This window comes from Lycium barbarum, chromosome 7, assembly GCF_019175385.1.
Source record: "Lycium barbarum isolate Lr01 chromosome 7, ASM1917538v2, whole genome shotgun sequence".
Classification (NCBI taxonomy): Eukaryota; Viridiplantae; Streptophyta; class Magnoliopsida; order Solanales; family Solanaceae; genus Lycium; species Lycium barbarum.
The window spans coordinates 91,760,719-91,786,303 of NC_083343.1; the positions used below are offsets into that span (position 1 = coordinate 91,760,719).

At 34.8% G+C, this 25,585-nt stretch overlaps 1 protein-coding gene across 1 annotated transcript; it reads right to left on the reverse strand.

Moving 5' to 3' along the window:
• Positions 1-4,550: 4,550 nt before the first annotated feature.
• On the reverse strand, positions 4,551-11,154 carry LOC132603556 (uncharacterized). Its single transcript, XM_060316685.1, has 6 exons — positions 10,863-11,154; positions 10,394-10,767; positions 9,558-9,908; positions 7,638-8,018; positions 5,920-6,134; positions 4,551-5,419 (listed from the first exon to the last, which is right to left on the reverse strand). The coding sequence occupies exons 1-6, from the start codon at positions 11,003-11,005 to the stop codon at positions 5,168-5,170; spliced, it is 1,716 nt and encodes a 571-aa protein (XP_060172668.1). The 5' UTR covers positions 11,006-11,154; the 3' UTR covers positions 4,551-5,167.
• Positions 11,155-25,585: the final 14,431 nt, after the last annotated feature.

A 25,585-nucleotide genomic window follows, 5' to 3' on the forward strand; every position in this document is an offset into this window, starting at 1 on the left:
GAGGGGGGGGGGGGGGGGGTATAAGGAGTTGTTTGGTACGGAGGAAAATGAGAAATAGGGGGAGTGTCATTCACTTTGCCTCCTTATTGCTGTTGTCCGATAGGCCGGGTCGGTCCACTTAGTGGATTGGGCCCGGTCCATTATTTTGGGGAAAAGAAATGGGCCCCTATACATGTATATATAAGTATATCTAGCGTATATACGCACCTAAAGAGTAGAAGTGGGTAAATTAAATAAATGAAAAATGCTAAAATATTGATTATTTGATCATATTATGGTAATTAAAGCATAATTAGCCTTTTAATTAATTTTAAAACACGACTAATTGCTTAGACAGACTTAGTTTGCAAATATAACCTCAATTGGTTTTAAATCCAATTTGATCATTTCAATTATGGCCCTATTTGGCCTATTTTATACAATTAAAAGTAAATTGCACTAATGACCTTAATCAATTTGAGCCAAATGAATTTGGCTATTTCAGTTACGGCCATTAAAAGGCTAATATTGCAAAAACGACCCCAATTGCCTTACACCGTGAATTGGCTAATTCAATTGTGGTCGTAATATAAACAACTAAATAATTTTAAAAAATAAATTTGCAATAATGCTCCTCTAATTGACTCATTATCCTAATTAACTACTAGAAACAAATTATGATTAATTATGGAAAATTATGCAAATATACCAAATTAAAGACCGAGGGGTAAAATAGTCAATTCTTTTAATTACTCAAACTCCTTGGATTAAAGGGGATAATGTATTTGCAAATTTGATTTTTGACAATTTAAACAATTAAATAAATGATTATTTTGAAATTGCTTTTCTTTGATTAAATCTAACAAATATCTCATAAATGTCAAAAAAATATATTAATTAATTTCCATATGATTTATAATATTATAGAAATCATTTCGCCAGTTGAAAGGGGTGAATATTGACCCAAATAATTTTATAAAAATCATTTTGACCCTTTTAAATGCATGATTCATTTTGTTTGTCATCCAAGGACTCTGAGTAATTAAAATAAATTATGGGAGGTCAAAAATTAGGTGTACACAACTACCCCTTCGGTGTTTGGGGATGGCGCGACCCTCCCTTAGCAGCGAAATTTGACTAATCCTAATTTTTGACAGACCCTACTTGCTTTACCTCTTATTTTATGCGGTTTTCAAATATGTGGTCGGACCCTGATTTTTGGGTCTCCTACATATCTCGGGCTGTATGAGAATTCAGACCACTTGTAGTTCGGCTCAACTAAGGACTTTAAGTGTTTTGGAAGGAAAGTCCTGAGATCTCCCGCATTGTGACTGAGATTTCTTCGAACGGCTGTTAGAGTGTGACCGACTCTCTGGTCTTGAGCCCGCCTACATATCCCTGGTCTCTGGGAATCAGGTCACATGTATTTCGACTCGCTGAAGAAGAGTATGCCCCTTATGTTGGAATACCTTTGGATTTCCCGGTGTGTATCTGACCGGTCGTGTTTTTTAGTAAAGAAAATAAATAACAAACAAAATTGTGACTGAGTCTGAGATCGGATGGCTTCTAAATCCTGGCCGAAGAGCTTGCCTCTCATAGGCACCCTATCTTGACCGGCTGCATAAGAAAAAGTTCCACCTTTTCTCCGTAATTTTCCTAGATCTAGTTCCGCAGGCCGACTCCTTTCTGGCGGCTACGTACCTGTTTCTTGAATTTGACAGCATTGCAGAAATTCTTCGTGGTATTTGAATAAATGGCACCCAATTCCATCCCCTTTAGTTCATCTTGTTAAGGACTTTTGTCAAACAATTGGCCTCCGTTGTTTTCAAACCTATAACATCTTCATCATCAACTTCCGATGGTGTTTCATTATTCAAATCCTGGAAAATGAGGTCAAATGAGACCACAGAAGAAGGAAAAGGAACAAACTCACTGGAACGACTTTTTGTTAAATCAGGTATTACATGGGCGTCTAGTTTATCAGTGCTCGTTTTGAGCAAGCAAGTGGACTCAGCTGAAGTCGCTGAAGCAGCGGAACCTCCATTAGACTCGATGTTAGGAGAATCCCAGGAAGTGGCTCTCCATTGTTCATAGGCTTCAGTCACTCCGAAATTGCTCCGACGGGTGAATGTTCTCTCGCACCAATGAGAGGATTTAAGCAAAAATAGACCGTTCATTGGTGATTAGGCTGAGCTCCATTGAAATCTGCTGCTCACTTGCCCCACCTTGAACCTCATATGTATTAGGTGAATCATGTGGATGAATATTACGGAAATGTCGATTTTAGTAACTCCATGAAGCGGAACTTGGAGCTTGATAGAAATAGGTTTGCTTAACTGAAGGCATAATCTGATTTTCCATTTTGTGAACATAGTATGAATTATGCAAATCAGAGCATTGGGGAGGATGGTAATAGTGACTCGGCATTGCAGAATCAGCGTCGAGAAACGTAGGCTCTAATACCAATTGTAGCGATTCCCATGTGGGTGTCATTAATATTAACTAAGAGAAACTAAATAGAAGAAAGAAAAATGCAGGTAAAAATTTAGGATTTCATTCAACACAGCCTTACAGTGCTTTAGTCTACAAAATACAAAGCGTAATAGTGAAGTAGCAAATAAGGGCACTACTAGAAATAAATGATAAAAGTAGGACTAAACAGTAAATTCTAAAACTTTTACTAAATTGAACTGAACTAGCCATTTCCTACTTCACTCAGAAGTACTATCTTGTGAGGCCACAGTACCACCATTTGCTGCATCTTTTTTTGGCGTAATCTTCTTCAAAGGAGTAGAAAACCTTCACACCGAAAAAGATTCGAGTGAAAGCCAGCTGCATGAAGTCCATCAATAGTACTTTAGCTTTTTTCAATCAATTTTCTTTCTTTTGATTTTATTCTCGGCTGGTTGATATTACAATACGTAAGTTAGTTAAGATTTGATCCCCTGGAAGATAAAAGAATTTCGCTTTCCTGAAAAAAGTAAACAAATCTCATTAACCACATAATTTAGTGAGTAGCGCCAAATCTTTCTATGGATTGCTTCTTTCACCTCTTTCGCCGTCAAAGTGCCTATGGTACCAGTTCATATTTGACTACCCAAAAGCTCATATAGAGGCACCTACGACAGGATCCGTCATCTTGGCAGGAATTGCTTTAAAATTGGGAACCTACGGGTTTTTAAGATTTTCAATACCCATGTTTCTCGAAGCGACACTTTGTTCCACTCCTTTCATTTATGCTTTAAGCGCGATTGCTATAATATATACTTCCTCGACCACTTTAAGGAAGATCGATCTTAAGAAGATCATTGCTTACTCCTCAGTAGGTCTTTCTTTCCCTTTTCTGATCGAAAGATCTTTTTTGATGCGCCATCGCTATAAAGGTTACAACCTAGGCATTCAAAAGGAAGGTTCTTAGATAAAAAAAATGGCATAAGTGATTACAACGATGCCCCCTTGCTTTGGAAAGAGTTGACTTCTTCCTCTTGAGTGTAGGATAGCCACTGACTCTTCCGATTAATATTGATATAGGGAAAGGCCAACGCGTCAAAGTAAAGTCAGGTTCAGCCATCGACGTAACTGGTTCAAATACCAGAAGGTAGGTCATAGAAGGTAGATTAAATTCGACAATCTTAAGTAGTGGAGTCGGACCTTAGCCGAGATAGGATACTGTCAGCTAATCACTAGCTTTTGCTAGAATAATATCATAAAGTCGGAGAGCTAAAAGAGTTCCCTAGCCCAGACCAGGTGAGTAGGGATGCAGCTCCGTGGACGACTCGTCGGGCCTGATAGGTGGTGGTATCACACCCTTCTCAAAGGAACCGTACGTGACACTCTCGCATCATATGGCTCCGTCCCGGAAGCAGGACCTTCCCTTTCCTTTGACCAACGTGACACCTTTGCGTCATACGACTCCATTTTGTTTGTGGACAAACGATATCCGGTCAAGCCTATGGCTGGATCCTTTTAGATCTACGGGCCGATCGGCCCCGTGGCAGTTCTTGCTGTAGGGGGATACCCTCAATCAGCTTCTTTAAACTTTTTCCTTCTTTAGGCTCCCAATTTCTCTCTTTAGGCTCCCAATTTCCCTCTTTAGGCCCCGAATTTCCTTCTCTTGGTCCAAGGCCTTACCTCTCCAAGGCCTTTTCATAATCATAATGTTTCCTTATGTTTTTTTTTTTTTGCTAAAAACACAAGTACTATTTTGGAAAAAAATCCTTTCTGGTTTGCTTTAGCTTTTCCAGCATTTGCCGCCCCTTCAATAGCCTTTTGTGCGGATCCTGCACCTGCGTTTCCACGCCTCAACGAGATTTCAGTAGGCCTTTGAGTCAAATGACTCGATCTATTGGGGTTAAAGTTTCGTATTCGTCTCATATTAACCTAACAAATCTTGGATTCTCTCGTTTATCTAACCTATTCATTTGACTCAATCTATTTTAACTTTTCCTAATTTTTACATAATTAACCCACCCATGTGATACCTTATATATGTATACAACAATTTCAAAGGAAAGCAAAAAAAGTAAGCAAGCAATTTCTTACCCACAGGATACAGACACATTCACGACGAATGAAAAAGAACAATATAGTAGCACGTATTTGTTTCCTAATTACTCCAATATATATATCAGCTATGTATATTATAAGTATATGAAAGTATACATTTATCCTAGATCTCATGGTTTAAACTACAGAATACAGATAGTAATACAAAATCAAAAGACATATTTGCTCTCTCTGGATACATCTATTGTTGTTAATTTGCTTATTTGTCTTTTGTCTATAAAACAAGAGTGGGACCAAATCAAGATCCTAACCCTTTTTTTAATTCCATTGCAAGGTCCACAGCTTTGCCTTTTACTTTGGATAAACCCTACCTAATATAAAAGCTCTAAAAAGAAGTAAAGCTACCCTTGTCTCTTATCCTCATCCACGTTAGTTCCTTTTTCCCTTTGCTTTTTCTCTTTTGCATATTCAGTACCGTCAAAATATTTCATCAAATCCCTTTAACACTCCTTTTCATTGTTTTCCTCCCATATGCAACTTACAACTTTTAATTTCTGGGCAACCCCTTTATTTTCTTGTCCTTTTGTTGTAGTTCTTGTAGTATTGAGGATATTCATCTGCATGACACATTCATCATCTAGTCATCAAAGTAAAATGAACTACTTAGTGCCAGGTGGGGTCCTCAATGTGCTGGAAAGAAAAGCGGTGAAGAATCTCTTTGTAATTTGCCATCAGAATCAACCATTACTTTGCTCATCTTGTCTTCGCACCAATGCAATTGTTCATCATTCACTTGGCTCATTCTCAATACTCTTGACACTAATTTCAGGTCTATTAAAGACATCAATATCTCCATTTCTTCATCTTCTCTTAACCTTCTTTTATTCCTCAGGCACTTCCCTGATCGTCGTAGATCTTTCACCTTTGATTTTTTCTGCGCATCATAAAAAAGTTTTTAATTAAAAAGAGTTTAAGTGTTGTGCACTGTCAATGTAGATTGTAATTATATAGTCATGCGACAGGTAAGTTTTTATGATAGACAATAATTAGTAACATGATGAAAGGATAACTGACATGCTATTACTTTATTAGACTATATTATATATTAATTGTTTAAATAATTCTTTACACTGTCAATGCTTATATTTAAATCGTCCAAGAAGCAAATATTATGGTTTAACGTCTATATACTTACAATATTGTACAAAATTTGTACACTATCAAGTTATTTAAATGTAAATCAAATGTAAGTGACCGATTGGAACCGGTAAAACTATAGTGATAGTGTAACACCTTTTTGCTCTATCAAGAGTATATTCTAGTGACACAATTTATACTATTAAATCCCAATATTATAAGATATAGAGTTGTGAATTTCGACGATGGCGATATAGAAAAAATAATTAATGAGAACAACAGTGTTTAGATTCTTGCCTTTTTGTTTACTTTCTTTAGTAAGATGAGCGTTGCATCAGCTGAACCTCTTCTGTTTCTCCTAAAGAAAGCTGCCATTAGTATTTGGCAACGATTCTCCTTGTCTTCCTTTAGGAAATTCATAAATGTTCTGATTGCTTCTTTCATTATCTGAAGAAATGATTCTGAAGATATTCTTGAGCAATAATCTTCCTGACCTTTATCTTCATCCGAATCTAATCAAAATAAGTAAACAATATTATTAATTATATCTCAGGCTTGTTGACAGGAATATATATTACGTATGTAAGAGACTTCTAAGGTATCTAATTTTATATTCCATTTCATAAATCACAACACCCAATTGATTTTTTTACCTGATAAACTTTAGAGACCAAACAATTATAGCCTAAGTTCACATTATAGTCTGAATTATAATTTTAATGATGCACAAGTCATCCATCCTAAATAAAAGGCCAATTTGGTCCAATTGCTATGGTCCACCCATGGGGGCCTTTCCTGGTCATCAAATACCCAAGGTCACACTCATTCTTTTCCTAATTCTTTAATACAGAAAAGAGTACTGAAAACTGAACGTGTGTTTCCATTCCATTTTATTTACACGTCTGGGTTATTGAATAAAATATAATTAACACAAATGAGCTCGTCAAATTCTATATACTAATAGCAGTGTAAGAGCATGTTTGGATGGACTTATGTCTATGAGCTGCAAACAGCTTATAAGTTAAAAAAAATAAGTTGGGGTAGTCTCACTTATTTTTTGGCTTATAAGCTGTTTTCAGCTTATAAGCTGCTTTAGATAAGCTAAGTCAAATGGGTCCAATTATTTTTTTGAGCTTATTTTAAGTACAAAATGACTTTAAGCTGGCTAGTCAAACACTCAAAAAAGCTGAAAACAGCTTATAAGCAACTTATAAGCCAATCCAAACGGGCTCTAAAAGCTTTTTTATACCACCAGGTCATTTTAAATTACAGGCAATTAGTACCCATGGATGACAAATAAAGTTAATGACCTGCAAAATAAGTTAAATAATTTCTATAGCAGGTTAAATAGAACTAACGATACTAAACAATTCATGAAACTATAAAAAAACATTTCCCTATATTAAGTTTTAAATATACATATAATATATGTATTATATACACAAATATACATATTATATACATGATCAATGTATATGTTTTGTATACTTTGACTAGCACCCATAATTAATTTCGGCCGACGGGCCAAGAATGAAAACAAAACCCTTAAATAACAAGAAACTGACATAAGTAGTCGCCACCAAAATAATAGCTAGCCAACAAATGTCTATTTTTCATATCTTAACGTATAATATACATAAAATATGCATGTTTGATACATAATAGTACTCCGTAGTGTATAATTTTTTGTATATTTGGCTAGTATAATTACTTCTGACCGACCGGCCAAATGCATAATTTTCTGAAATGTAATTTTGGCTGACCATATTCAAAATGGACTTCTTATATTAAAAGCTATTGACTAACACGATTTGTGGTATGGGATGATTCGGGGTCCCTCCACCCTTAACCAGATGTCTTGGTTTGAGCCTCTGGGAATGGAAAGAATCATGTTGAGAGCGCTGCGCAACGCGCGAATCCGAATATAATCGGGGCTCAATATGGGTACCAAACACCAGGTGGGAAATTAAACAAAAAAATAAAATAAAATGTCAAAAGCTAGAGAGATTTGGTACCTCGATATTCTGGGACTTGAAGCAACTTAGGAGCTAAACTTCTCATCCTAGCATAAACCTCAGGTCTCCTTCCATTTTCATAAGGCTCATTTTCAACATATCTTTGTAAAAGAACTTGAAACTGTTGAAAATGTTGTGCTACATAAGCAGGACAACCTGGATCGTCCGATTCCTTATTACGTGAAGATCTTAGCCGTTGAAAGTATTTGTAATTCCAACTCAAAGCTTCCCATGCTAAGCATACTTGTGCCACGTAAGCAGCCTCCAGTTCATTATAAGGGTTATTATGGTGAGATGATGAGTTCTTGTTCTTTGTTGCCAATTTATGAATAATCCTATCTGATATTGATCGTGGACATGCTTGAATTGATCTTAATGATTCTGAAAATTAAAAACAAGCTATAAATATTAGTGTGATTATAAATCATTTTAGTAGGAATAAAATAAAAAGTTTAAAATTAAATTATTCCAAATATAAAAAAGACATCATTCTTTATTGGACGGATAAAAAAACAATGTGCATCATATAAATAGGACGAAAGAGTATAATAAGTAAAGTTACGACACCAAAAAAGAAAAAAGTAAAGTTGCAATAATTTTTTTTTAAAACATTAAAATGGCTAAACTACTGGTGAAGTGATCATAAAACAAAAATGTCTGAAAGATTAAATTTTCAGTGCAGAAATATGACACGTCACTCGCCACATAGTGCTGTCACTCTGTAATTCCACCTTCAGAAATTGGAAAAAATTCACAAGTGTAAAATTCTTACCTACCCGTAATTTAACCAATTGAAAAACCATTTAATAATAAATAAAAAAAAGATTCACTATAGAACTCCTTTAATCTACAAAAATTTCTAACTCCAACAGTAGAAATTTAACTTTTTATGTCATTTGTATTTTTTGAGCAATTCACATACGCTTCACTTATTTTAATCTGACAAAAAATTGTTTTGTAATTTTATTATTGGCTTAATACCTAGATGGACCCTTAAACTTGACATGTTTTGTAAGATAGGCATATAAGGTGACCAGATAGACACTTAAACTTACTCAAAGTGTATTTTTCAAGTTTTTCAGTTGTTTTGAAAACAAAAACTATATTTTTCAAACACTCACAATTTTCATGGTCAAACAAGCCCTAAATATATTACAAAATATTTTTTTTAAAATGCAAAAATAAGGCAAACGCATATACATGAGACTATAAATGTGCACTTAAACCAATAAATACTCGCTAATCGCAATTTTGCAGCTTTCAATTAACTCGGATTTTTTTTTTTTACACTTGAATAATTAAAAAACAATAACTTTAACCAATAAAAATCCTTAAAAAAAGAAATTTCAAATTAAGAAATTTCTAAGTTCAGTATTTCAAGTGTAAAAGAAATTTCAAATTAAGAAAACTGTAAAGCCGAGAAGAAAATCCTTAAAAAAAAGAAATTTCTTAATTTGAAATTTCTTTTTTTAAGGATTTTTATTGGTTAAAGTTATTGTTTTTTAATTATTCAAGTGTAAAAAAAAACCGAGTTACTTGAAAGCTGCAAAATTGCGATTAGCGAGTATTTATTGGTTTAAGTGCACATTTATAGTCTCATGTATATGCGTTTGCCTTATTTTTGCATTTTAAAAAAAATATTTTGTGATATATTTAGGGCTTATTTGGCCATGAAAATTGTGAGTGTTTGAAAAATATAGTTTTTGTTTTCAAAACAACTGAAAAACTTGAAAAATACACTTTGAATAAGTTTAAGTGTCTATCTGGTCACCTTATAAGTTTATATGTCTATCTTACAAAACATGTCAAGTTTAAGGGTCCATCTGGGTATTAAGCCTAATGCCTTTATTATTATAACAAGTAAAGTTCAATAACAGTACGTGAAATTAACCCAAAAAATCATGAAAGTTGGAAATTTACCTGTTTCATGTAGTTTTTGCACACTAATTCTATCAAAAAACAGCATTTCCTCATCATATTTTTGGAAGATTGTGTAAGACTCCCATTTGGGGCAACTTCTTCTTGATGAAGAAGAAAATGGATCGTCAGTTGTTGAGTCTTTAATTGAGCTTCTCCATTCAGTGGAACTCTTTGAAGTAGAGCCATTAGTACAAGAATCCCCAAATATTTCATGCTCTTCATTTTCTTGCACTAATTGGAATTTCTTGTTCTCTAACTTTGGTGATGGTGCATTAACAACGATAGTTTCCTCTCTACACAAATTAATCTCTGTCACTGGCTTGTCTTTAATGATTTCCCTGTAACAGTTTCCTGTAACATCAACATAACCAAGAAAATAACATGCCTTAATCAGATAATTACATAAGAAGCTGGAGAATAATAATTTCGAACATAATAAATTAAGGGTGTGTTTGTTATGGGAATATGTTATTCAATTTCGGATGTTTGGTTGGTCAAAATATTTGAATTTTTTTTCTTAGGAAAACAAGTTTCTTAAAATGAAGAAAATGATTTCCTTAATAAAAATAGGAAAAACACGTTCCATAAATGACCTTCCAAGCTCATTGTCTCCTCCTACCCCGAAACTCTGACTCTCCACCCATCCCACCCCCATAATATTTTCCTATATTACATAAAAATGCTCTTGTATTAATTTTTTGCTTACTACCAAATACCTGAAAATAAGTAAGAATTACACATATTTTCCAAGAAATATTTCCTACGAATTACATTTTCCTCCAACACACCCTAAATCAGTTGGAACATATTTTGTAAAACATAATTTTAGTACGTACCATGATTGATGTCCTTATCGATCATGTTCATAAATCCATTTGTCTTCAAGTCCTTGGGAAGAGATGAGGTGGGCCCAACTTTGTTGATTTCAGAATAACAACAAGAATCAGAATCATCAACTCTTCTAAGAATCTTCTCTTTAACTTCCACTTCATCATCAGTACTCAGAATAGATTCTGAATCCAATGAGCTATAAATAGACTCTTCCTCATCAGTACTATAATCTTCCTCTACATCTTTTTCAAAACCAAGAAATTGATCATCTATGAAATGATTTTCTTCCACTGTCTCAACATTATTATCATAATATTCATTTTCATCCTCCATTTCTTCATCATCAGAAAATTCAAAAAATTCATATCCATCTTGATTCCTACAAAAAAAAGAACCCCACAATTCGTTTTTGGTCAAAATGTAATACTGAGAATTAAAACATTAGAAGGAAAGTAAGGGAAAAATTACAAGTACCTCCAGAAAAATGGATTTCCACCAACCAAGTAGAAGAATTTGGCAAGTAAAATATAAGTGAAATAAGTGAAGAGTAAGAAAATCTGAAAAGAGCTGGAAACATTGTAGAACAACCTAGCAATAATTTCTTCCGAACATTGCATTTTTTTTTCTATAAGGTTGAAGTCTTACAAAGGTTTTTGAGTCTCTATCGATTTTCGCACAAAGCAAAGCAAAGTAGCACAAATAAAAAAAGGTGTGAACTTTAATTGCTTTCTAAAATACTTTGTTTGTCGAGATGGTCTATTTCTTTTCTTATGGAGTTTACTTAAATATCCTTATACTTAGGACACTGGTTTTTTTTTTTTTTTTGTGTCAAATACGCGCTATTAACTTTATTTAGGTGATATTATCAAATATTGCATGAAACTTCTTAATTTCCCACCAAAATACAAAAGCAAAGTAGCTTGCATTTTTTTTTTGTTGGTTATATTATACTATTTTGTCATGGTCTTTCATTTTCGTTATTTCTTTTTTTGGACTGCATTTAATTATGCTTTTCTTGAGCCAAGGGTCTATCAGAAACAATCTCTTTACCTCCCAAGATAGGGGTAGAATCTGCATATAATGTATGTACTCTCCCCAAACCTCACTTTGTAGGATTATACTGGGTATGTTGTTGTTATAGTATTAGGACAATAATTCAGTTCTTTCAGTCATTAAGAAGTTATGCATGATGCCAAATCAATTTGGTTAAGGTTGGGAATGAAAGATGTAATTTCAAGTATGAATACTTAATAAATTGAGAATTTTGGGTATATCTTTTTCGTAGCAGAGCATTAGACGAAGATTACTATCAAAGAATTGCCGCAACTCTTTAGTCATACTCTATTTCCTAGTGAAATAGAGTTTCGTTTTACGAACTAAATATATACAATCTTACATATTTATAGAGGAAAGTAGGAGGGTATGAAGTAAGACCTCATTTATTTGTATTTAATGAAGGTTTTAATCTAATAATTTATTTTTAATTCATGTAGCCGATTTGTTTTTTATATTAAAATCTTAATCATTATGATATTAACCATTAAGTGATGTGTTGTTTTTATTTATTCATGTTACAACACTTAATGGGTCTAAATAAATTTGAATGATTACGATTTGTAGCAGGGTCTTAATAATATTAAGATGTTTATTTAAAGCTATCTATCAAGATGACAGTTTACCAATTTCATGCAGTCACCACTACCGCCATTGCCGACCATTATCAACTAACTCTGCCACCACCCACCATTATCAATTGTTACCACCACAACCATCCACAACCACAGCCACAACTACCATCACCACCACGACTAATCACTACAATTAGTCATCACCACCACTAGCCACCATTTACAACATCACCATGAAATCACCATTGCCACAACAACCACCAATCACTATCGCCAATCACCACCATTAATTAACATTATATATTGCCAACCACCATCATCATTCATCATCACCATTAGCTATCACTATCATCCACCACAACTACCAGTTGTCACCACCATCAACCACTACTGTCAGCCATCATTACTACTAGATACAATCCACAACACCACCATTATCCAACATCATCCTCAATCGGCACCCACAACACCGCCGCTAGGCATCAGCACCACCAACCTCCATATAATTTTTTAAAGATATTTTATTGATATAGTATTAGATTAATGTAGTATTTCAATGAATTTTATATTTATTAATTTTTAAATAAAGATAAGTTTTATACATATGTTAAAAGACAAACAAATCTAGTTTTTAATACAACATCATAGTATTCGGTTGTGTATTCAGATTTAGATATCTAAATTTTAAAGCACATCTTAATATATATATATATATATTTATTTAAATTCAAACATCTTAATAAAAATAAATATACCTAAAAATCCCTTGCTGTTTTTCGTGTTCTTCACATCACAAGAAAAGAGAGTGGTTTCTTCCCTTTTTAAGCGGTCAACCACCTCCTAGTAACTTCCAATAACCACCCAAGGGAAGTTATTTTAATTTGAGTCTCTTATTAATTTCATCTAACTGGGTCCAGTTAATTCACATGGACGACCCATTTTTATCCCATCGAATTAATCAACGTCCTCACTTCCTACACGATGAGCGAGGTCATCGTATCGATACACACGTCATTCATAATGACAAGTAGTTCGTTCGTCTTGCGAACATTCATAGGTATATTAATGTTGCAAACCTATTAAGATTGTACAAGAACTCAACATAGGAATCCAATAACATGCAGAAATATTTTCACTACAAATGAGAAGATAATATTACTCGTAATATCCCAAACATCATATATTACTCTATCAGTTGTTTATCTGATCCCTCGTCCTCGAAAGAGGTGAATTATCGTGCTCATCCATAATATTATACTCACAATGACATTCGATATCATCATGGACTCATGGTAAGTATAATGATCGACTTGTGAATACAAGTTAAATTACTAATTTAGTTATCTTCCCTTTCTATTCGTATCTATTAATTCTAGATCAAACAACTTTCCTAGACATGCACTGCATTGCTGAATCACTCATGGCTATTAGTGACATATATATGTATGTGTGTGTATATATCTATCTATATTTTATTTTAAAAGCATGAATATAATGTTGGTTGACCAAAATATTCTTGAAATATTGAATGACTTTTATACCCTTTTAGGTTAATTCTACCATGATTCTATTGACTATTTTGGTAAATAAAAATATCACAGTGAAAATAGAGTTTAAAACAAATACTACTTGAATTTTTGCTTCTAATCTACGTAATTAGTTAAACGGTTTTTGCTATCACGCGGTGGTCTTATTTACCTTGAAGTTTCTTTGTCAAATAATCTCAAGTTAATTTTCTTCGTTTCACGGAGAAGTTGGCAGCCGTAGACATGGACAAGCAGGAAAAGAAAAAGATGCGTAATTGGTCGAATCTTTTGGTAAGGAATTTAATATCTCTGTTCAAAGTCTTTTTTTAATCTTTTTTGTAAACTTCATATGTGTTTGTTCAATAATGCAATAGAATTAGAGCGTGAAAGGTACTATTTGAAATTATTATTAAATTATGTCGGAGGATCACTTTCGTTTGAATAATTATTCACTGTTAGCGAAAGGGCGTGTCAAGCATTCCAAGAAGTTTCAAAACAAATAGGGTTATGAGAGGCAATTTTCTTCAAATTGCCATCAACTTATTTAAAATTATAGTAGTGCATTTTAATCCAATCGACTTTAGGAAATTGTGGAATACATATATTGTGATGATAAAACTGTAATAGTATTCGGGACTTACTTTAACATGTAGGACTTTCAAGTCAATTAATAGTAAAATTTTTAAGATGAAGAGCTATAGTAAAAAAAGAGACTACCGGAAAATGTAAAGTTGTGAACAAAGGATGAATTAGAGATGAAAAGGTTCAAAGGTACGTTTCACAAAGAATATATATATATCAATGAAAAGAGTAATTGACGATTGTGCTGTGCATGAATATTTTACGGGTCCCGTGATATGATGACGTAGACATGTATGAGACACTAAGCAAAGCACAAAGTCAAAAGTGAAATAAGTAGAGAATAGTGTCAACTCGAAATGACTAAATGCCATCAACAAATAAGTTAATTATAAGAAAACACACATGTCGATCCCATAGGCTCAACTGACTCTTCTATATAGTAAAGTAATATATATATATATATATATATATATATATATATATATATATATATATATATATATATATATATATATATATATATATATATATATATATAGGTTTTTTTTCTCCTGCAATGCTAAAATTATAAATCCTTACTTTTAGTCTCTACTTAGAGTACACAAACTATCTATACAAAGAGCTACACAAGCACGTACATTAAATGTATTTTTCTACTATGCATATATAAAATTCAATTGCTTGATTATATTAGCTAGGATCCTTGAAAGTCTGAAGGTAAGGGGCGTGATAGGTAGATAGGTTATAAAAGGTGTATTATTTCTATTTTAATAGTTTGTAAAGATTAAGAGTTACTTACTATATATATTAAAAACTTGAAAAGTTAGTATTATTATAGAATTATATATATTGGAAATGTTAATTTTTCTAATAACATATTTTACCTCACTATTAAAATTAGTATCTAATAACATTTTTTAATTAATTACAAGTAATATTACCCAACATTTTTGTTTTGTGATAATTGATAGGTAATAACGTGCAAGACTGCAAGTGCACGTTCGTAGAGACTAGTATATACATATATGTATATATGTATATGTATACATATATATTGAAAAGTTAATGTAACTATTTGGGTCGGGGTCTCAAACAATAAAATATAACAAGATCCATTCTTCCATTACCCTATTAGTTTCTTAGCACACGTGTCATAATATTCTCACCTTATAAATTACGCGCATGTGTTTTATTCTTAAATACAAAAATACCGTACAAATCTTAATCTAGCCACCTTTAAATATCTAACCCGAAGTTTTCATTCAATGATTTTCAACTCTAACCTTTTTAAAAACTCGCATCTGAACTAAAAAACAAGTCATAAGGATAGTGCAATCCAATAGTCTGAGCTATAGTCAAGACCAACCATTGTCCATTTATCTAATAGTATACATGACCTTTTACTAATTAAGATTCTAATAGGTCTCATCTCAGCACGTTCCTCGATTTCAAAGATGACATTCAATTTCTTTGGGCTTAACTTATTGACACTGGGCAATTTAAAAAAATTTCATTTCATGATAATTTACAATTCGTAGCGGTTGACAGCTAATGTTTTACCTCCCGTAATTTATTTTAATTACTCAGAGTCCTTGGATGACAAACAAAATGAACTGTGCATTTTTTTAAGGTCAAAATGATTTTCATAAAATTGTTTAGGTCAATATGATACCCTTTTAGTTGGTAAAATAATTTCTACAATATCATAAACCATATAGGAATTAATTGGCATAATATTTTGTGATATTTATAAGATATTTGTTAGATTTAATCAAAGAAAAGCAATTTCAAATAATTATTTATTTAATTGTTTAAATCGTCAAAAATCAAATTAGCAAATATTTTATTCCATTTATTCCAACGAATTTGATTAATTAAAAGAATTGACCTTTTGACCCCTCAATCCTCAATTTTGTGTATTGGCATAATTTGTTAGAATTAATCATAATTGTTTCTAGTGTTTAATTAGGATAATTAGTCAATTAGGGGGGGGGGGGGGGGGGAATTATTGCAAATTGATTTTAAATTATTTAATTGCTTATGTTATGACCACACTTGAATTAATCAATTCATGATTTAAGGCAATTGGGGTCATTTTCGCAAATTTAGCCTCCTACTGGTTTTAATTGAAATGACCAAATTCATTGGCTTAAATTAATTAAGGTCATTAATGTAATTTTGCTTTAATTGGCTAATTAGGCTAAATATGGCCATAATTGAAATAATCAATTAAGATTAAAATCAATTAAGGCCGTATTTGCAAGATAAGTCCATTAGCATAATTGACCGTGTTTTAAATTACGTAGTAGGTTAATTACGTCCTAAATTGATTATAATTAAAGTATTATGGTCAACAATCAAATACCCATTTTTTGTTTTACCCATTTTAGCCTTTATATGTGTATATACACCTAATATACATACGTACATAGTATACGTATGAAAGGGGCCTCCACTCATTTCTTTGAAAATTTGGACCGAGCCCAGTCTAAAAAGGACCAGGACCCGGCCCAAACGAAGCTGGCTTAAGGGCTAATAAACCCTTAATACCCTCATTTCACAACAAAACAAACCAAACGCACCCTACCCTATTCTCTTTCCTCTTTCTTGCAAAACCCTAGAAGCCGCCTCAACATCTCTCTCTCTCATCGCCCAGAAATGGAAAACAATCAGAGGGATTTAGACTACACTTAGTATTGTACGATCATTTGTGGAAAAAAATTAATGCATCCACTCGTTTTTTACCAAACACCACTTTAGAGGTATAGAATCACTCTCATTTTTACTTTTTCCTTATTTTCTCGCCTGAATTGAGGTAAAATTGCATTAATGGCTATTGATTCTCCCTTTTGGAACCCTCAATGCCATTGGTTCTTCAAAAACCAATTGGATCAATGGAAATCGGCTCAAATCCAGTCGTACATTGTTTTATTGCCTTAATCTTAGCCGTTGATTCCACTCACAAGTAAAAGTTCCTCAGGAAATTTATGTTGTCCCACATCGATGGACTAGGGTTTTAGTGTCTTTTGGAGGTTCTATAAAATAGAACCCCATCCCTCAAAAAAAAAAAAGGAAAAAAAAAGAAGTGTTTTCACGACCTCAGGGCCTGAATTTGAGTATCAAAACTCGAAATTTAGGCTTCTCAGTGAAATTTTAAGACTTAGCTTTTTAAGGTTCGTATATCCTTAGTTCTAAAAATTTGTGTTTTTCTTTTTGTGTGGCTGAGTTTGGGATTTGGAAGCACAAAGGCTTCAAATTCATTCTTGCTCATGGCTGTGCCTAAAAAAGGTAACACTCCAATATTGTTGTTTATTTTTAGTTACTTTTCTAGTTATTTTTTGTTTATGTGATAGTGCCTTTTTCTTGCTATTAAGTGTTTTTAGAGTAGTCAGTAATTGTGTGACTTAGTTTACTGCTCTAGCATATGGTTTAATTTGTTATGGGTTTGAAAGGGTTCCTCCTGATCATTATACTTGTGTTAATCATATGCCTAATCTCGTTATAGTTGTTTGTTGGTTCGGACCAACTAATAGGCTAAGTATGCATTTGTTTTGAACAATTTTTCTGATAGTACTTTGTTAGAAAGGGTATTATGAACATGGATCCTTTTAAATGATGCTTAGATCTTTGCTTGACTGTTTGTCCTTTTAGTATAATGACATAAGGTTGTGTAGTTTGACATAAATGACTTGAATGATCCTATAATGACAATGCTTACTCATGCTTGAATGTATGAGGTTGTTATTAAACTATAATAATCCTTTGGAGTTGGCCTAAAGCATTTGATAGTGTGTTAATTGAAGTATGTTATCCTGAAAATCTTGAACTTGTTTTCTGAGGCAACCTGTTTGTTCATGTCATATTGTTGTATAGACCTTGACCAGAATAAGTAAGGTGCTACAGTTAGTCTAGAACAGGTCTTAATGAGATTGTACATGCTTAAATAAGTCAAAAATGGGATTCAAATAGCTGAAGAGCTCTGAATAGGTTTAATGGTATCTGAGTGTGTTTAAATCTGTCTAAAATTATTTGGGATTCACCTAAGTCTGCTTAGTTTCTCTTGAAATAGCCTAAGTGTGGCCTTGGTAAGATTTAACTAGCGTACACTAAGGATGAAACAAGTAAAGGGTTCCAGTTGAAACTATGTGAGTTTAAAATAGAAAGATAGAGTAATCCTTATCTTAGCTGACTAAGGCTAATCCAAAAATGGCATCTTGATTTGCTAAGTATCCATGTTTAAAGGGGCAATATGCAGCTATTATGGAAGAATGAGTGAACCTTAAAGGAGCGTTGTCTAGTTCCTAAGGTTGCTGGATGTACAATTCGGTTTTGTCATGTCTTGTTGCGCATGGATCATGTTTAAAATGAAAGGAAGAGTCCTGATAGGTTTTAACGTACGCTAGCACACTAAGTGTCAACATGATTTCAACTTGGCTAATTAAATGACCTTGAAGAAAGCACTGGGATCTTGAATTTAAAGTCTGTTTGTCTTCAGAGTCCTGTTCTTATGCATTTTTCCTGACATCGATAGTCAAGTGTGTTCAGAACCTGCCTTGACACCGAGAGATGATATCTGGCATTTATCTTGGCTATAGTGAAATAAAAATAAAACTTGATACATACACTCAGCTTAACTAGTATTGGAATACAATGTGCATACTTGTTTGAAATTTCCATGGTCAACAGGGGTAATTCAGTGCTTATAATCTAATAAGCAAACTAATTAAATCATCCATCTGCATTAATACTGTTTAATTATGTGATTGGGAATGGTTTAATGACGGAACTTTATACGATCATACGGATTTATGAGTGAACTAAAGACCACATAGCACTGAAGAGCCTTTTAAAAGATGCCTTGGGAGAGGATCAAGGGGAACCAAGCATTACTTGGTTCATGACACCTTTCCTCCACATAAAAGGCACCATGGCACTTCTATAAGCCTATGGGGGTATATGTTTGCTATGTAAATGCATTGCGACCTTATAAATCCTATTATTATATCAAAGGGTGAAAGTGGAGATCAAGTCTGGCTTGTTCAAGTTGTTTCTTTGATTAAAACTAAATGATGAACTTACTGATAAATAGTTTGATTGATTTTATATAAAAGAGAAAAGTGATTGACTAGGTTAAAATCTGAGTGTTGAATTCATTTGTGAAAGGAGGTTGAATCACTGAGATCATTAGAACCATTTGGATTCATTATGTCATTTATTTTCCCAAGATCCTGCTGAAGTTGAAAGGCATAGCTGCTTCTGTCTTTCATTCATTTCCTCTGAGTTATAGTATGCATAAGAGTTGTATATCTTCCTGTTGCATTGTTTCTCGTTTTGTGAACTTGACTGTGTTTTAAGGATCACTTCTGTGCCTGCTTGAGCTATAGGCCTTGCACTTTTGCATCCTGTTGTTATTAACATGTCAAATTCCTGCGCATAGCCTTTCTTGTTGTTCTTTGTGCTGGGTTCTGTATATGAATTATGGTATCTCTATCTTGTTAGGAAGCAGTCAATATGACTAATTGAATTTCCCAAGCCCAATGACTTAAACCATGTGTGTGTATATGCTCTTGTCTCTTATATATATGTGTTGTATATATGTATACGTGTGTGTATGATAAGTTCAATGAAATGAATCTAACCGGGTCCCTTTTCTTTTTCCTCTTCTCCATTGCATGGCCATTCAGGCAAAATCAAAGCCAACCTGTCGGGCCAAGGACCAATAGGCGATTCTTTCATAATATCAAGTCCAGCGAAGACAAGAATGGAAGAAAATATACTGAATGCATGGAAGGTCCAGCCATGGGCGAAAATGGCCAACTAGGGGCTTGGTAAGTCCCTAGCCTACCCTTCCCTTTTATTTATTTGCTTACTTTTCCTTTATTTGTAAAATTATGGTATTTGTACTTGTAAAAATTTGTTAGAACTTATATATACTATTGGAATCTTTATGTATGAACTAGTCGTCTTAGGACAACGGTGCTTACATCGTTTAATTCTACCTTAAGTCCCTAAATGATTTTAAGAACCCCGGACTTAGTATAGTGGTTCTAAGACTATAAGAATAATCAAACATTTTTTTTTCGAAAGTTAAAAAGATTTCACAGCACATCCGTAATCATGTTATGCTCCTTGGTAAATTGAGTTGGCTTTTTGAAAACAAAAGATACATTTTTTGAAAAATTAAAAATTCTGGATTGAAAAAGGGAATTTTTGCCAAACACTTTTTCTTATGAATGAGATACGTTATCCTTATATATAAAAGGGAAGTTGTTATTACCCGGATATTATGAATCCGAACCTAAAATATCCATATATAAGGGAGACATATTCAATTCTTTTCCAAAAGCCAAATGATATGCAATAAATGACAGATTTTATAAATGCGGGAATAAACACTAAATAAACAGTTAAAGAAAATAATCATACATTGGAATTTGAAGGTCAACCGTATAGTATGGATCCTTAATACTAGGGTGCCTAACACCTTCCCTAAGGGATTACCAAAACCTTTACCTAGAACTTTGGTTAAAAAGGTTTTTTCACGGCATTTGAATAAATCCTTTGAACCCAATTTTTCTAATTTCCTAAAAATTAGGTGGCGACTCTTTCAAAACAAGTCCGAAAGAGCACCAACAAGTTGTTAGTAGCTTTTATGCATCTGCGTAAAAGTGAACCGTAACACGTGGCGACTCTGCTGGGGAATTAAATTTTCTCACCATAGGATTAGAGTATAATATGAGTTTATTTGTTTTAACTGTTTATGTGTTTATTTTCCCGCAATTATAACTGTCATTGCATGCATATCATAACTCCCCACTCCTGACATTTATTTTACATTTTGTTCATAAGGGCACTTCGCGGATCACGCGGTCGTTCTTTCACTATAAAACAAAACACTTTTTGTTTGGAGCTGTTGTGAGGCGAGGTTGGTTTGCAGTCGTCCAACAACCCTAACGGTTCAGCCTCAGTTGTCCGCTCGGGTTCCCGGTCATTTGTAAAAGCCCACTTTAGTGATAACTAGGACAGAGCTAAGCCAAATTCCTATTGAGCTAGAATATCCGTACTTAGACAAGCCTTAGGTATCTCAGACCTACCTAGGGCTCATTAAGAAGACTACCTTGTAATCGGACGGTCTATGACCCGAAGACACTGCATTCCATTTATGTGCTATGTGGAAACATGTTTGTGTCTATGTGGTGAACCATTGGCCCTACGGGAAAGGGCGAAATCTTAACAGTGTCTTGTTTTGTAGATGGAGAGAAGAATTTGGCTTGACATAGTCCTCCAGGCCCCGGACCTGCATAGAGCTTGGTGGGAATGGTTAGGAGATGTTCATCGTCGGAATATCAGTTGCACCATGGGTCATTTACCCTCTATTATGACCATGAAGGGTCGCCCAGAGCTAATAGAAGTTTTAACCAAGTACTGGGATGACAAGGAAATGTTGTTCCGTTTTGGTGACATAGAGAAGACTCCGTCCCTAGAAGAGATTAGGGATGCTATAGCCAACAATGGAACTTGTCTAAGGAGGCAACATAAGCCGGACCATAATTTGTTATTCCCTTAGAAGCCGTCTATTGGTCAAATTCTGAAGTACCTTACTTTAACCGAGGCACCCTGGACACATGGGCCTACTATAGCCTTCAGAGACTTGTACCGGAGATTCGGGGACGTCACTGGGTATACTTTGTATCAAAGGGAGTTCAAAAGTCAAGAAGAGTGGGAAGCCGTCAGACCCTTAGCATTTTCCATCGCCTTATTGTGTACTGTGGTGTTCCCAAAAGATGAATCACTGGCTATAGAAACCCGTGTGATCTATTTAGCCCTGGCTATCTTTTATGGTATAATCAAGGATCAAGAAACTAGGTATTTCGACTTAGCCCCTATCATCTTGGTGGACATCTTCCGGGCCTTAGATAAATGCCGGAGTCATTTTCGATACTTCCAAGGATGTAATATGTTGCTGCAATGGTGGATTATCAAACATCTCAACATGGCCAAAGAGGTTCGGGGTTGGAGTCAACAGAACAGGATAGACGTCCAGCTCTCGGATTTGTGTCCAAAACTGGTTGCACTAAGTTCTTCACTGACTTGACTGAAGATCGAATTCAGTGGATGTTCCCCGACTTCACATCTGAAACCATAGTAGTTTGGGGCAGAAATTTCCCATTTGTGCCATTAGTCGGGGTTCGAGGGATCCAACCTTACTATCCATCTTGGGTATTGAGGCAGTTTGGGAGAAGGCAAGTAATACCCCAAGCAGGGAACGCTGAGCTGTTCATCATCGAACATACATAACATAAAATCAAAAATGCTGGGATAATTCTCAGATCATGGAATGGTCGTGTGAGGTGGGGACCAAACACCTTATCCCCAGACAGGTTCGAAGCAGGATGTGACCCGGGCTACTATGAATAGCTGCTAGGTCATTTAGACCGTACACCTATCCCAAGGCCCACACTTCATCACGATGTCTGAGAAGAAGATCACCTGAAATAATGTTTGGAAGGTACAGATAAGCGTTTGGCTAATATTCTGGAAGAGTCGGATCCTGCTAGAATGGAGCTGTATTAGATACGTCTTCACATTCAGACTGCCCTTCGAAGGGCCAAAAAGGCCAAAACAGGTCAAGTTTCGACATCAACCACTGGAGGACTTTGGTGATTTTACTGCTTTTGTTATTATAGCCCCATGTCGGCTTCATCATATTTTGTAATCCCTTCGGGAAAGATATTATTATTAATGAATGATGATTTTCGGGGCAATGGTTCATCTTTACAAACGACACTTGCATGTTTCAAACGATTAGGACAACTTTGGCTCAAAAAGCCTTAAGGACACGAGTAGTATAACTGTTTACAAATTACATGACTGCTTGATATATTCTTCACATGACTACTTGCTATATGTGCTATTATGTATTAAAGCCTGGATACGATTGATCCAAAGTTTTAAATTACATACCTAAAAGAAAGACCAACTGACTTAAGACTTACCCTTGTTTGTCTCCACTAAAAAAGGTTGACTTACAAATGGCAAACCAGGGAGATCAGAACATGCTCACCCTAGGAGAAACAACCGAGATGCTAAGACTCTAGGTTCAGTAAATGGAAGAGAATCTTCAGGAAATAGGAAATAAGATTGAAGAGGTTGATAGGCTACTGAATCTGGTCGGTAACCCACCGGAAGGGATACCACAGGAACAACACTATGAGGAGAATGACTCTAAGGAAGTAAGGGAGTTGGTGATGAACTACATACCGCTGGAAAGGAGGCCAGAGACACCTCGAGAAGAGCCCCAGAAGAGGTAAATGGGAATTAGGGAGTTGAATCTGACCCATGGATGATGGAGTCAGATCCACAAAAAGAGTTAGAGTCTCAAGAGGAAGCCTCTGAACCACAAGAAGCTGAAGAATAGCAACTAGAGGAAGTTGAGCCCTAGGATATGAAAAAAGAAGAGTCTGAACCTGTGGACATAGAGGTCGAGGAAGACCAAGCGCCTTTTGGGATGTTCCTCGAGTTTCAAGAAGAAGCAAATGATGTCAATGATGAGTCTGACTATTATGCCCCTACCAACGAGGGATCTAATTTGTATGCACCCTCACCTGAGCTGGTGCCAGCTGCCTCCACCATGGCATCAGGAAATTTTAGAAGAGTAGACCCACATCCACCCGCCTGGTGGAGCGTAGCCTTCAAAGCCCGATCTTCCCCGTTCAGAGTTGCTCCTCGACCCGTCAGTTGTAAGGATGTGTTCGAGAAAATGCAACCTGTAGGTGACACCTTGCACCACTTGAGTCAGACTGCCAGTCCAAGAGTTGGTCTATGCCTACAAAAGATGCCCGTTTTGCCGCAATCAAGCGGGCCATACCTTGAATGAATGTTTGGGATTAAGGAGAAGGATTGTTGGCTTAATTGATGATAGGATCATTGGAACTTTATGGGGACCACATACTGTCACCCCCCAAAACCCACCCTAGACGTGACCGGCATCCGACGTCATGAACAACATCGGAAGAACCTAAAAGACGCAGTAATAACACTTGAACCCGCCAGGTCCAATATTCACCTCCAAAAATTATAGATATAAATGCAATCAAGATATAAGAATTAAAATCAACGGAAGTCTTTAATGAATCAAATACTAAGTCAATGAAACAACGTGCCCGAGAGTTAAACAATAACTCGACAACTACCCACAAGAATGGATACTAAGGAGCTTATAAGAGACACAACAATAATCTAACTTTGGGACGCAGCCCGAAAATCTAGAATGATAAATAAATAAATAGGGTGTCCCACGAATGAATGTGTGGGCTCACCAAATCAGCAGCAACAACAAGTCCTTCCTAAGCGCCTGGAGTATCAAGAACCTGCTCTTCTCTGTTACCTAACATACCATAAAAAACAACAATGGTATGCCTGAGTACTTCGTACTCAGTGAGTGCCTCAGGGACAACAAGTAATATGAAAATAAGGTACAATAATACGTAAAAAAATCAATCCTGAAAATCATGTGAAACCAATGTAAGAACAGTTATTCAGTTTGTATATCTCAATAAAAATTATCAAAACCGATTATAAAGCCTCTTGTCAAGTTACAACTTCAAATATGCCTTTCAATTGATCATAATTAACAACAACAATTCCATAAGAAAATAAGAATGTCACACATGCCAATACAGGCCCAAGAATCAAGCATATCGCGCATAGCGCACCACACCGAAACATATAATTCTCGGTGGCTATCCTTTCTCCTGAATAGCTAGGCATAAATCACAACCCGGGTAGCGAACCCATCGGTGGCCGCTCTTCCTCCCAAATGGCTAGGAATTAACACACTAGGATCCATAGTGGCTACTCTTCCTCCCAAGTAGCTAGGCCAAACACAACAACAAAGTTCATAGCATAGAAGCCGATTCACAATTTGTCTCAAAGTAGTCACACCATCAAATAACATTAAAGTTCATTATGCCATTACGAAAATTCATAATTTCATAGATAATCTTGAAAACATTTCCACTTCTTTAAACAAGATTACTTTGTCATAGTTCCTTTGTAAGGTCATCAATACCAACAATTAACCATCATCACTAAGCATCTCTCATAGAGGAAAACATTTATAATACCTTATACATATATAGGGTTTGTTACAATCTAGGTTAAATGTGGGCTCTTCCCCTCACGCACATTAACCATTAATCAAAACATGTAATAGATTTCAAGAATGTAAAACTAATTCATCATATCATTCAAAACATGCTTTTATAAAGAATCAATCTTTCAAGAGAGTTTGTAAAAGGGACATATGAATTACCTTTATATTCAAAAAGTTTTTTTTTTTTAAGAGACATACCTCAATCCTGATAAAAGCTACTAAACAGAATTCCCAAGGTTCACAATCACACCCTTAGATGCATTCCACACACCCCTATCTTCTTCTTCTTGAGAATACAAGAACTTA

Coding starts and splice junctions, on each gene's coding strand:
- LOC132603556 (XM_060316685.1), bottom strand. CDS start 11,005: ATGCAATGTTCGGAAGAAATTATTGCTAGGTTGTTCTACAATGTTTCC. Junction 9,909..10,393: donor CGATAAGGACATCAATCATG/GTACGTACTAAA, acceptor TTGATGTTACAG/GAAACTGTTACAGGGAAATC. Junction 8,019..9,557: donor GCAAAAACTACATGAAACAG/GTAAATTTCCAA, acceptor TTTAATTTTCAG/AATCATTAAGATCAATTCAA.